We start from the raw sequence: 14,659 nt of genomic DNA, 5'->3' as shown, positions 1-14,659 counted from the left end.
AATGAGTGTACGCACATATAAGCACCCACGCATGTAGTTAAACCTTTCATGCAAGGAGAGATGAGCCTGATGCTGATTGTTTATGTTCATGCAGTAAAATTTATATGGAATTGTTTTCCTTGGATGAAAAACAGCAACAACCACGTCAATTCACTTCATTTTAATGTCCATTTTATTGTAATTATCTTGCCATTCTCTGAGCTTTCAGCATCTCGTTTTGGCATTATGAACACTTGCGCATGCAAACCCTAGGCAACATAAATAAAAAGAACATCTTGTTACAATATCTATGGAAAATGAGATGGGTGCAATTTATGATACTTGCAGCTTTTCAGCTCCCCTGTATCCATACACAAACGAATAACATATAAAGGCTACTTATGCAAAGTGTTAAGTCTTTTTGTGTTCATTGTTATTGCTCATATGTCAGAGGTGCACAGGGAGAAAGGATGGACTACATGATAAGATGCTTGACTCCACCTTGGAAGAAACAGTCACATTTTCCACACATTTCCTGGGTGACTTTGATCAAGCCACTTAATCCTTTCATCTCCTCATCATCTGTAGTGTACTACACCCATAATATAAAACAGTGGCAATAACTCCTGCTCTACAAGAATTAAGGGCACACAATACCTACCCAGATTGTACTTAGGTACACAGGGATAGGTAGCTTAAGCCACAAGTATTGCACATGTCTAACCTTGAAATAAGCCTTAAATTCCCACTTTTTGGATATGGACTGTAGATCGCCAAAAGAGCACAGTTCCATGTGGTAGGCTCCATAAATACATGTAGGAAACAGAGACTGTTCCCAAAAAAATATAATCAGACATAATATTAGCCTCATTTTTAGATAAGTAGCTGAGATGTAGCTCCTTTAAGAAGCTTGCCTGACAACAGATGAAGAGCCCAGGCAGTGCCTAGGGCAGCGGTGGGAAGTTAACCTAGAGCTCCTGAGCTCATCAGTCCTTTAAGTATACCCTCACCATCAGGGAAGACAAGGTGGCATCCCAAAAATTTTGCCTAGTCATAGGATTAAGGGGGCAAACTGTTCCTTCATTGGCCTTTGTTGACAACTCCAGTAAAAAGCAGTGGAAAGAAATTCTCCTAAACACTGTTTAAGCTAAGGATTTAGAAGATGAGCAGCAACAGCCGGTCCCATTATCATACCTTTATCATACCTAACACTTAGAAAAGACTCTTGTCTTTCTCTGTAGCTGCTGGTATCGTCCCTCATAGGAACTGGAGGGGCGGCATTACAGAATGAGATTGTAATCAGAAACATGGCTCTGAGATGGGCTGGAAGAGGTCTGGAGGATCAAGTGACCCTGTTCCAGGAACGCAGTGTTAGGTACAGATCTGCAGAAGAAATGCTGACAGAAAGTTGACCTGAGTAACACTCAGTACTTTGAGACACAACAAGACATTTTTGGGACTAACACCTAGACCTTTTTAGCCTATGACTAATCCAGGAACAATCTGGACAAATGGAAAGAAACCAGCATACAATGTTTCTTTTTCCCCTAGAACAAGAGGAAAAGGGTTGAGCCTCAAGGTAATGGGAAACAACAGCGACTGCAGTGTGTCAGGTGTGGGCAGAGCACAGCCCATGACTTTTTTTGTGCTGTGCCTTTAGAATCATGGAAATTAGTGGAAATGGCTGTGGTGGAACATGTACAAGAGCTGAGATCTCACCACCTTCCTGCACACTGCTCCAACGCTGCACTGCCCTCATGGAGAAGACATTTTCCTGAAGTCCAGCCCGAACATCTCAAGCCACAATTTGTGCCTGTTGCCCCTAGTTGCCGCCCTCAACAAGAGCCTGGCTCTGTTGTCTTCACAACTCCCTCTTGAACAGCACAACTCCCTCTTGAACTCCCTCTTGAATACTGGACACAGTATTTCAGGTGTCTTCACTACTGTTGAGTCCAAAGAGACGGAGTATTTCCTTGATCTGCTGGCCACACTTCTGCTGACGTAGCCCAGTATGTGGCTTCTTTAATTCACAAAGAGAGTATCTTTCTGGCACATGTGCTGTAGATTATTTTTTTCGCTTACTTTGTCACAAGCAAAATTATTTGTCTTTGGGGGAATTACAGGAAGGATACTGGGTGACTGTCAGTACTTAAGTGACATTGCCTGTGTCCTCATCATGAATGGATGGATCCCAGATGACAAGTGCATTCTCAACTGAGTAAACAGAGCTTTAAAGTACTTCTCGTCTCACGTCAGAAGTTTTTCTGCAGGAGGTGTAGGATAATTTGGGCTGAAATGTGGTGGAACCATGTACTGAGACAGAGAAAGGACTGTTGTGATTGTGCACCTGGGACTGGAAGGAGCAAGGGAAAAGCACACTCCCAGAGTGAACAACTGAGTGGAAAAGGTGGGGTTTTTTGTCATGAACATGGTGTGCCCACGCTTTCTTTATTTCAGAAGCTCTGCAATCACAATGGGCAGAACTAGGTGGAAATAATTAAAGGCATTGCCAAGAATGGCTTAGGGTCACAGCGTGCTATAGGGATAATATTTCATTGTCAGCCTTTTGTTGACGGTTGCCTTGAAATTTAAGAGCTAAGATTTTGAGGAACAGCTCTTCTTCGGATGGAAAATTCAAAAGCACATATTCCTTTGGAATCTGTATGTAATCTGCCACGGCAGAGCTGAAAATGAGAAAAACATGTCCCCAGAATTTTAAGGAAACATGAGGAGTCATGGCTGTAGTCCCTCTCAGCTAGACATTTTAGGGACACTTTCATTCTACTCATTCTCCCTTACAGAAAAATATTTTCTAAGCCTTGAAAACCAAGGTGCTGGGATAAACCATGAGGGGCGGGCAGCCATATGCCAGGAGGACGATATCTCAGTTTGCATCCCTGGTGGTCGGAGCAACTTCCAGGAACAACTGGAGATGTAAAGTGACTTTCTGTAAAAAGCGAGGGTGGCACTTGTAGCGAACCAGTGGGAAATAAAGGATGACGCCACTGAAAATGAACAGGACGATGTACAGGATCTCAATTTGGGGTTGGTCAATGATGGGAGCTAACACCAGGTACACAGCTGCCATCAACACGATTATGGGGATGATAATTGGGACCTGTGAAAGCAAAAAAACAGCGTGAAGACTCACATAATCCTGGGCCAGTCTGAGTCTGGACAACCCTGAAACTTCTGAAGAAGGCTTTTTAGATTAAATCCTGCTGCAACCTGAGGTATTATCTAGACATTCCAATTAATCCAGACATCCTGTTTCCCAGACCACCCCCGCTCCAAGGTTGAAAATCCCTGCAAGAGCTAGACCACTGCCACACACCCTAACCCCTGGTCTTCCCTGCCCTCCTAGGCCTGAAGACGCAAACTACTGTTTTTAGTGCCAGGTTTGTTCTTGCTTTTCCTACTACCTTCCGTCCAAAAGCTGAGCTGTGGACAAACCACGCAGCAACATGCACAAATCACATAACTGAACCTTAACTCCCTTGGGCAAAAAGGTTTATTCATGTGTTGACAGATAGGTGGACAGGCAACCTCAAAGGCTTTTTTCTGTAAGCCTAGTCATAAAGCATTTAAATTTGAAGGCAGCCTCCCTCAAAGGCACGTGAATGCATAACACAAAATGATCTCACAAGATGAAAAACTGAACGCTTTATCTGGAATTTTCCAATTTTTACTTTTGTGCCTTTTGTCCAGCACAAGGGCACTGATATAGACCAAAGGAAATGTTTTTCATGGTTACCTGTGAGAGCACGGAGAAGATCTGCCATTGGCTTCATCTGCCTTAGTGGGGTGCTCCACTCTGCTCCCTCCCCACTGTCTTCTAACACTTTTGGCACAATGCTAATAAAAATGGTTGTTTTCAAACCAAGGGAAATCTTACCCTCAAATATAAACCTGCAATGCGCATGCAGATTCTGCAGGACATCAGCCATACATTGTCAGTTGACCTGGAACCTTCAGACATGAGCTGCTTCTAGTTAAGGGAATAATTGGAGGCCATTGAGCCAAAGGCTGCAGCAGGCTGACATCCTCACGGGACTGGCCTGGAGGACCGTGGGAGTTGTATGCAGTGTATGAAACACTATTGCAGAAGCAGAGTTTCTTTTCCTTAAAGCCTATTCAGCCAATCAGTTGTGTGAACATCTTCATGCAGCATCCTAATTTCAGGACACAGCCACAGAAGCCAGTGACTGGAAAACTTAATAGAGCACTGCTCTTCTCCTTCATGCTAAGCCCCACGGGACACCCGCTATTGCTTTGCACAGCCTGGCAGTGTCAGCATGTCGTCCGTCTCCCGGAGGAACCCCATGAAAACCAGGATGTTCATTCAGCTTCTCTCAGGGAAAAGTCACTGTCCTGCATTCACGGTCTTGTGGGTCTCCTGTTCCTGGGATCTTTTCTGTAAAAACATTTCCCCCAGTCACGGAGGAAGCGCTGCAGCTCAACTCGCTTATGGCACCAGGGGGAAGAACAGGCAACTCCTCATCTCCTTCCACTTCGCTGTTTTGTGGGGGACAAACCTCTCCCCTGGCCATCTGAAAGGACTTGGGGCATTCTGGCTGACTGTTCTGTCCTCCGTGAGGTTCTTACACCTGGGCTGTCCTCTGAGGAGTGTGACCAAGCTCTGAGAGCATATACGGGTGATTGCATTGTTGATCAGAATCATCCTTCATTTTCCTCTTAAACGTCTTAGAAAAAAAAGAGGGCATGGCAGACATATTTTCCACAGTGAGGGGGCAGTGCATTATTAGCTTATCAAGACAGAGAATTCAACCTTGATTTATGCCTATATATTCACACTATCTTGCCCCTCATTGACTTTGCCGAGACAAAATGTGAAACAAAAAAAAGGACAAGCACGCTAAATCTGTAAGCAACCAGCCCTGGTGCTCGCTCTTTCCTCATAACGTACTCTCAGTTATTTGGGCAATATTGGAAAAGGGTTTTGGGATTTTATGTGATTACCTCACCTTGTAAGATCTTGGCAGTTCTGGTTTCTTGATTTTTAAATACAGGAGACCAGAAATAGTCATGCCATAGAAAAACCATGCTATAAAACTGGAAGGAAAAGAAAAAGAAAAAAAAAAGCAGCATTACATTTGGGGTGAGATCTTCCAGGAATATCAGACCTGCCTTGCAGATCCCAGATGTTCATATCTCCAATTAAAAGGGAGAATATTGATATAAATTTAGCAGTTCTTCCATTTATTTCTTTTCCAGCACAACGAGAACTTTAGAATGATCTGAATATTATAGATTCATTTCAATATGAGAATGAATCACAGCCAGTTAAGTATATAGTGACAGAAGCATTCATGTGTTGCAAAGATGCTGGATCCTAAGCTCTTCCTTTTCTTTCTTCCCCTCCTCCCCTCCACAATATTGGTTAGAAAGCAAGAGCCCAGGCTCAAAAAAATATTCAAAGGAAATACTTCCAAAACAATGTCAAAAACCAGGCGCCCAGGGGATGCAAAGAGGAACGCTACTCATACATACCTGAAAAAGTTCACGATACTGGTGAAGCTTCCAGATATTATCATTATTAAAGACATAGCAGATGTAAACAGCAGCGCAGGGGAGGGCGTGAGGCATCGCACATGAGCCATAGACAGAATGTCTGGCTGGAAGCCAAAGCAAAACAATATACCATCATATCACGTACCCAGACACCCTTACTCATCCCCCTCAGCTGCTGGCGGGAGCTCTGCCTGCGGCCAGAGCCACTCTTAATCACCAAATAAGCATCATAATGTAAGAGTTCAACTCCGAGGAGTGTAAACACGGAAACCCCCCTCAAGGATATTTTTATTGTGTCTCACTGATTTCGTATCATATGCGCTCAGTTTAGGCAGACTAGATGAGGTTTTCAAACTACCAGTGTGACAGACTAAGGCTGAGTCAAATCGGACCTTTCCCGATCATCATCAGGACCTTGTGCATGGTCCCGTGCTTCTGCCGTCTGTCACGTCTCTCTGGGCCTTGACTTCTCTTGGGCTGACTGGAACGTGAGACAAGGGCTACTCCTGAAACACTTATGCAACGAACCAGAACACAGAGAGAATTACTAGCTTCTCTATTGCTCGGTTCATTGGGAAGGTTTAACGAGAATAGCTTTTTTTTTTTTCTTTTTCATTTCCAACCAAAATATCATGCAGAAGTTCTTCTTCTGCTAGAGCTGAGTGCCTGAGAAATGGCATAAGCGTTCAGCTCTTAGTCTGGTACGGTCAAATTCAGACCATCTGTGAACTGCTCAGCACAGAGGTTGCTACAATACAGCAGACGCAGCCTGTCATCAGTAAGAGAAGCTGTGGAACCAGTAACCACCAAAACCAGTAGCCACCAACCCAGTCATGGCCACCAACCTGGCCATTCATACGCATAAAAGATTCCCTCCTACGTACAAGGAGTGGGCTGCTGCGGGGTGGGATCTTTAAACCTGAGAGCCAGATGGTGTGGGGAGGGAGGACCAAAGAAGCAGAAAGGTCCAGGAGGGACACAACACGCCTGCTCAAAGCAGAGGAGGACAAATGCAGCTCAGCCCAAGCCCTGAGAGGGAGAGGCGTGGAGGCCTGTGAGTGAGGGCGTCCGTACCAGCAGCAGCCTTGGGGATTTGTACGCCCAGGTACCAGCAACTGCGGAGACTGGGATCCAGACTGGAAGCTACTGGGCAGACCGAATGTCTGAGCCCAGCTGCTGGAGGGAGCCAGGTTATACAGATGTTTACACAGATATTTCCCTCTATCGCTATTCCCTGATCGGCCAGAGAGGGGAACAGGAGGAGGCCCTTGGTGCTGTTTGTGCTAGTGTTTGTGTGAGCCGAGTGTCTGTGTGTAAATCTGTGTGGCCTATGTACGTATACATATACATATATATGTATGTGTGTATATATGTTGCATACTTGTGTTCGTGTGTGTGTGCCTTTGGGAATACACGCTGGACTTACCGGTTGGACTAGGGAGCATGGAGCTGCAGCAGCCTGACCTCCGTTGGGCTACCAGACTTGGCCCCACCTAACAAAACCAATTAAAAACCCCAACTAGGGGAGATGTAAGGCTCAGCGTCACCTTGTAATCGCTATGAAGCTTGAAGAGCAGAGATAACCTATACTGTATCTGAAGTGGACTACCCCATGGGAAGGCTGGAACACCCTGACCCCAGCTTGAGTAGTCGGTATTGCCTGCAAAGGCAGCTTGCCAGTGCGGGGCTACCTTCCCAGTGGGAGCAGGGAAGTGGGAGCTTGCAACACGCAAGCACGGCCAGGCTTCCCCTCCCCGGCCGGTAGATTGGCTCGGTCACCCCAGAGCCTATGCTAGGTCCTCCAATACTGCAGCATTTCAGTTGCTCATTTCAAAGCTGTTCTTAAAATCCAGGCTAGATGTGATTATGTGTCTTTCTGAAAGTACGTGGTTGAAGAAGAAAGTCCGGAGACAAGATACGCATTACATTTGAAAAAGATGAGGAAGAAAGACTTTGAGCAAGAAAGAAACCACCAAAGAGCTATCACTCTACCAGCTGAACATACAGGGTGTTTCCCTCTCTTCTTTTAGTGCCCAAAACAAGCCGGACCCCCTTTTTTTTTGTCCTTACCATATGGCCTTCCCTTGCAGCAATGTAGCACACGCGGCCTCCGCTGAAGAACGTGCCGTTCGATGACCCAAACGTAGACAGTGCCACCGACAGGGAGATGAGCCATGCCCAACTGCCCAGGACTTTGTCCCTGCGGTGGGAAAGAGTTCAGAGGATAACATCCAGCTCGTAGGTGTATCAAATACTCATCCTAGAACCAGACAGGTTTCTTCCCTCCGTTACTCTCACTGAATTTTTTTCCAAAGCTTTTCTAACGATTTAAAGCCGCCTTTCAGTTCCCACAATATTTAGTTGCTAGTAACTTTGTCTTGTCCAGAAAAGGCAGCTTTTCTTCCTGCCCGGTGTACACACATCTACACCCGTCTGCGTTGCAATGGTGCACAAAGCTGTCGCAACAGGCAAAATCCCCTTTTTGTGTACAGATGCTGTGGCGCGAATCCTAGAGGTATTGCTATCACAGCCAACCATATGAGCTTAGAAATCACAGAAAAACTGTTCCCAGCAGACCTGAAGAAATATCCCATGTTGTAATCTCTTCCCCAATCAGAATTTAACCCTTTATTCCCATATGCACGTATTTCTGCTACTCTGGGAATCAGGCTTAAGCCAAAGCCATTGTTTGAATTTCAGAAGTTTTGTTCTACAACACGTTCAGACATTTACTGGGACATCTCCATAACAGAAGAAGTAGCAGGGTCACAAATAGAGTTCAAGGGAAGTATTTGGAAGATGTGATAATCTTCTCACCTAAAAGTGAAGCACGTCTTCAGGAATGAAGCAGCATGAAGAATATTAGTTGAGTAATAAATGCTGGTGTTTGGGGTAATTATCTCAAACATGTACACACACATACACAGACAAACACACTGTTCACCTAATTGGCAACAATTCAAAATTCAAAAGTTTTTTTAGAACAGTTGATATTTCCATCTGAATTGTAGGGCTTTAAGCCATATGTACTCTTCTTTTACTATCACCTATCCCAAACGTTCAAAAATCGAGAGCTGAACTTTCCAAAGTAATGGCAGGAGCTCATCTACACCAATAATTTCAAAAATGTAGTTTAGAAGCTTAATATCTGGGTCACGGTCCTTCAGGCTTCAATTATTAAGCTACTTGCAATAACCAGAACTAAAATTTTTCCCATTTTCAAAATGACGGATTCTGGGCCTCTCCTGTGACTGTGCAACTCCATAATCACAACATCTCAAGGGAAAGCAACATGCATCACAAAATTAATAATAAAATCTTCAGCAACTGTGTTTTTTGCATTTATGAGATCGGTGCTTTGCTGTTTGGACCCTGAACATGAACTACAGGGGCTACTGAGAGTAGCTTCTTACAAGCAAACTGAGACCTGAAGTTGCGGTTAAATCACTGGCACGGAAGAAATGCTGGGGAGAGTTTCACGAGCTCCTTTTGTGGCTGCACCTCTCATCACTGAACAATGTTTCTCTCCGGCAGTCTTGCTCTTATATGGGGAATAAATGCATTTAAAGGTGATACGTCCTCCTCTGGCTTCTTTATACTCCTCCCAGCCTTCCTTAATGGCCTGAATAGCTGCATCTCTTGCTGGGGAACCGCAGCCATTGCGCCCTCCTCAGCCTCTGGTTACCTACCTGTCCTCCAGGCTTTTGAGCGCCCAGCTTTCTGGTTGCTAGCTCAATGGTGGTTTGTTTTTTTTTTTAAATGGCACTCTCAGTGTGAAAAGGTTAATCAGGCAGGAAAAGGAGACGTGTTAAAAAGAGGAAGCTCACAAATAACTTGTTAATTAGGAATGATGGGAAAGGAAGGGCAGAGAAAGTTCATGACACTGCAGCTTAGTGAGGCTTTGTAACCTGTTCAAACAAAGCACTAGACCTTTAAAAGCTCCTGCTAATAGTGACATGAAAGGCTATTAGAGAACACATCGAGCAAGAGCTCAGTCAGATCTTCAAACTGGAGAGATCTTGTGAAATGCACACGGAAGCAAAGCCGCTGCTGACTTTTTAGGAAGAGGATAAGCAGCAACATAATCTCTGGATACCCCGTGTCATCGTTTCTGCCAGACGACTCATTTAGGGCTATCATGGATTCTGTGTCTTTGGAAATATTTAGACTAAGGCTGGATGTTCTGGTGGAAGATCATCTGGCTAGAAGCTGATGGTGCCTACATCTCTCATGACAGTCCCTTCCTTCTCTTCCTAAAATCCTTGGCTTGCCAGAGCCTGTTTAATACCACCAAACACTTTAGGTTGATGGAAGGTACAAATAGTTTCTGTGCAACTCTGGAAAAGCACAAGCCAACTTAAGGATACAACTACCCAAGGCTACCCAACCCATGTATAACGCTTCTCCTTCCCAAAGGTGTTGTAGAGATCAGTGCCATTTTCCATTTCCTCACAGATGGAGAAACTGAACCAAAAGACTTTGGTCTGGTCTAATTTCCAGGGGCCGAGCAGGCAGGATTCATCCAGTTGGCTCCTGTCTCACTCCCAAACCACTGCCTCTGCATTAGTGGGGCAGCACATTGTCCTTTCCACTCTTCTGGAAATGCCTAACGTGGGGCATCTCCCACTCCCCAGTTCTGGATATGGACCCTCGCTGCATCTTCACTGGCTGTGGGGAGATGGTCCTGGTGTGCACTTCAACCCTTTTTATGGCCACTTTCCGTGGGGAAAAACATGAGCTGGAGGGGAGCCACGGGTTCTCAGAGGGAATGAATGGGAATGGGGAATAAAGGGTGTGATGCAGAGCACCTCATCTTGGCAGCCTGGGTGCACCTTGGAGATGGGTCTGCTCAGCCTTGGCCTTTGGCAGGGGAAAGCTATCCACTGCCCTACAGGTGACAGAGCGGGGACTGGCAGCACGCTCCCCTGTAACACGGCCTGACAGGTCTTCCTGACCTGACCAATGCAGTGCCGTTATTCCCACTGGGAAGAGCACTTGGACCTCCTGAAACTCAGGAGACAACCCGTATTTTACAGGACTGCATTGGCTGTGTTGCCACAAGCGGAGCTCACCCCCAGGTGACGGCCACAGCTCCTGAAGACAGCACTTCAGATGGAGTCATGGCTGCCAAGTAGCTCACGTTTACCAGCAAATACAGGCACGTAACCAAAGGAATGGCAATCATCACAGCTCTGGGAAGGGTCACCTGGAAAAGGGATGACAAGAGTGTTAGATGCAGCACATTTATGCCTGCACTGGGCTTTTTTTGTTTGTTTTGACTTTGCCACCACCCACGTCTCTCATTCAAACGCCTTTGCTCGCTAAGCTTTTCCACGGAACAAGACTTACATCCAGATTCACATCGCGGTTTTTACACCAGTATCCCAAAGATGTCAGGCAAACGGTAAGATCGTACACTTCAAAAGCTAGTACACTTCAAAAACATACAAAAAAAACCCCCCAAAAACCCCAAACCCCCAAATCTTACTCAAAACCACTTTGGTTCATAGCTGCCTAAGATGTCTGTTGCACGCTTCTTGGTTACTTTGATACTGATTTATTTGCTACTAGTGTGTTATGTCTCCTGGTGTGCTGCATCTTCCCATGAACATCCCACTGACACAGAGGAAGTACCACTGTGTGTTGCATCACATTTAACTCCTCCACAGGTTTATTCCAAGCAAGGCAGCACAAAGGAGATTTTCTCTAGGAAGGAATTTATCATTTTTTTTTCTAGTGACAGGATGCTGCGATCTTGCAACACCACAGATCATTTTAAGGCTCAATAAAATCAGCAAATACTGCCTTATGCAGCTGAAAGCACAGGAAAAAAAAACAACTAGTAGGGTGATCATAGAGGAACTATACATCTGAAAACCTGAAATATCAATTTTTGCATTCCCCATTCCCACCGTAGGACAAGACACAGCAATTCCTTATGTTGATGCCTCCACCCCGCAAGGGTCTGAATATCAGTGCTCGTGGCCCCGTGGGAGAGAGTGCAACCTGACCGGAGGATCGTCGCTTGCCATTTAGGTTAATATTTAACTGTGTATTTCCATTTAATCAGTAAAATCTTGCATGCTGGCACTGGAAGAAAGCACACTCCATACACTCTGCACTCACACAGCTCTTTCTGAAAAAGGGCCGTTCACTGCTGTAGCATCTGATCTGTAAAAGGAGGTAATAGGGCACAGAGAGGGCTGATGTGAGATGCAAGTGAGCTACTTCAATGCCTACAGCATGGACAGAACAATGCCTAAAAAGCAGACTTTTGAAGACAAGGGTCATTCAGAGAGTTAGGTGCCCTCTCCAGTGAGGCTTGGCTTGCTCTGAAGCTCCCTCTCCGCGCAATGAGGGGAGTTAAGTGGGTTTTTGATGCACACCTTACGGATCAAGCCTTTTAGGGAACACGTGGTGTTAAGGAACCTGTATGGTTTATAGCAGTGAATGCTTTTCTGCATAAATCTAGATGTCTACAGTGAGATCCTCTAAACATTAAGACAAAACTTGATCCCCAAAGCACCCAAGTGCTGCCTAATAGCTCTTTTAGAGTCAATGGGGTATTTTAGTGCTTTCTTGTAGGTAGGCTGTTATTTTGCTTATAGACTAATTTTTATCCTTTCTGGATACATCCATAGGTGTCTTACCCCAGACGACAGAACAAGCCAGGAGGAAAGCTCAGTAGTCTTTCTTCAATGCTCTAATCCCTTGATTACCACTCTTAACACAATCATAGACAGAATCAAACATATTAGCAGCAGGATTAAGTAAGTAAAACCCATCTCACTCACTCACCTCAGGCTTCTTGAGTTCCTCAGTTACATAGTTCAGGTTGTTCCACCCATCATAGGACCACAGTCCCTGGTAAAAGGCCACTCCAACCGCCCCGATACCTGCAGTCGTGTTTTCAAAAGCATTTTGAAAACTCCGAGTTTGTCCCTTGGCAAGCAGCACCACTCCGCCCACCACGATCACCAGCAAAGCCAAGAGCTTTGCAGCTGTAAAGATGTTCATAACAGACGTCGCCAGCCTCACGTTAAGACAGTTGATGATCGTCAAAAGCAGGATGCAGGCAGCAGCTGTACATTTGATGACAACCTGTGGAGATGAGCATCCCACGTAGAACGGCGCAACGGCGTATTCAGCGAAGCTCAGACAGACAGCTGCCAAACCAGCTGGTCTCACCAGGATAACAGAAGTGTAGGCGAAAAGGAAAGCAGGAAAAGAACCAAAAATCCTCAAGATGTAAATATATTCTCCTCCAGATTCTTTAATTATGGTTCCAAGCTCAGCGTACGACAGGGCTCCAAACATGGCCAGGAGACCACAGGCTGCCCAGATGAGCAGGCTGCTGGCCGGGCTCCCCATGTGATGTAGCACCCACTCAGGGGACATAAAGATTCCTGAGCCTATCATAGTGCCTGCAATTAATGACACTCCACTAATCAGGCCGACCTCTTGCTTCAGTCTTAATTTCTCCTCTCCTTCACTCAGATCTGTGTATGAATGAGGTGAATCTGTTGTCTTCCTTTTCCTCATTGTGGAAATGCTAGGAGATGTTGTTAGGACAAAATGTGGAATAAGACTGAGTCATTTGAATAAGACTATCTCAGGCTTTTAGGGTTAAGTTAATAATTACAAAAGTCATGCTGAACACTGTCAAGAAATACAAACGTACCTTCCGCGTTTTGCATTCTTTCATTACCCATTTTATCTTGTTAATTTATGATGGTTCAGACCCTGCCAAGACTGATTACCTTTGAATCTCCTTGCAAGCAATGGTAATGGAGAGCATTCGGCACCGCCTCAGAATCACTCGGAATCTCACTGGACTGTGTCCTATCCTTTAAATTATGCTTCAAATGGCATCTGAAATGAGGAATAGGTAAGCAAAATCCCCGTGCAAATCTGTACTTTATTCTTTGATTAAAAGTCAATGCTCAAGCACCTGCTTTAGTGCTCAGATGTATTTTCATTCCCCACTACAAAGTGGTCAAACAAACCCGTCACCCAACACGCTTATGGCATTGCTCAATGAGGAACATTTCCAGTGTCTTAATCAAAGACACCAAAATGTTCTGCTATAAACAGCCCAGAGACTGTTTTTCTGCACGATGGTTGGGGCCAATTCTGTTTCTTTTCAAATTTTAGAAGGTGCAGGAGATTAATGAAAAGGCGGTAATTACATTTTTATTGGGCCCTTTTTGCCAATGTGCACGGGGTACGCACATGCTCACTGTGTGCATGATCTTCAGAGGACTTTGTCACTGCTCATCATAAACACATTTCAGCACGCACCCAAGACAAATGTAGAGGTACAAGCTTTTGCAAATGCCACTGACCGCTACTTAGATATCTAACATGTAGAATTTCAGACTTTGGGGAGGGTTCTGCTATAAATCTGAACATTGTTACTGTGCACGAGGGTGTGTTTTGTCATCTGTGATCTGTACGAACTGTAGAGCAGAAGGGAACGTCCACACGGATTCCTTTGAACTTAAACTAAACTTTGCTGGCTGCAACGGTAAAGAAGGAGAGCTACTGCCCTTGGTGGTCTCTTGCAGACTTCTGTTGCGTTAAGTACCAGAAAACAGGAGTGAGACCTTCCTCAGCCCGTCATGGAAACAGCAGACCTTGAATCTTTAAAACTATCTGTCCTCCTCAAACCAAACATTTGAGCTTACAAAAAAGCATGAATATAAACAGAAAAGTATTTTTATTGTTTGTCTAAAAATTCCTTCTCTTCTAAATCATTTAGATTTCTCTTTGCTTGCCTTTCTTTTTCTTTAAATCATCTTGCTAGCTTGGCAGTTTTCTGCAAGAAGAGTCCAGGAGTTATCTTGGACCTAGCAGAACTCATGGGCCTGTAAGAAAAACAACATATACGAGTCACATAATTTCTCATGATAAAGCAAATAAAGTTGCACAAATTTTAGCATCGGGCTGAAGGCCTTTAATTTTTTCAAAGAAGCAAAAAAAGAACTCAGATCTCATTAAACAGTAGGGTTTTTTACGGTATAAATCTTATGCGATCAAGGAAATAATGAGAAAAGTTTGGGGGGTTTATAAGGGATACTAGAAGCCATTCCTAATACCAATTCACTAGTATTCACTAGGAAATGGATCCCAGCTGGATTTCGAAGCT

General features: G+C 44.7%; 1 protein-coding gene across 1 annotated transcript; it reads right to left on the bottom strand.

The window, feature by feature from the left end:
* Positions 1 to 225: 225 nt before the first annotated feature.
* Positions 226 to 13,075, bottom strand: LOC134513991 (b(0,+)-type amino acid transporter 1-like). The gene is made up of 6 exons (XM_063331242.1): positions 12,310 to 13,075; positions 10,584 to 10,717; positions 7,582 to 7,711; positions 5,491 to 5,615; positions 4,965 to 5,052; positions 226 to 3,097 (listed from the first exon to the last, which is right to left on the bottom strand). Exons 1-6 carry the CDS (start codon positions 13,051 to 13,053, stop codon positions 2,864 to 2,866), a joined length of 1,455 nt encoding a protein of 484 aa, XP_063187312.1. The 5' UTR covers positions 13,054 to 13,075; the 3' UTR covers positions 226 to 2,863.
* Between the last annotated feature and the right edge of the window lie 1,584 nt (positions 13,076 to 14,659).

This window comes from Chroicocephalus ridibundus, chromosome 3 (assembly GCF_963924245.1).
Source record: "Chroicocephalus ridibundus chromosome 3, bChrRid1.1, whole genome shotgun sequence".
In the NCBI taxonomy this organism is placed as follows: domain Eukaryota; kingdom Metazoa; phylum Chordata; class Aves; order Charadriiformes; family Laridae; genus Chroicocephalus; species Chroicocephalus ridibundus.
Note: the sequence above shows the minus strand (reverse complement) of the source record. Positions and strands in the feature narration are given on the sequence as shown.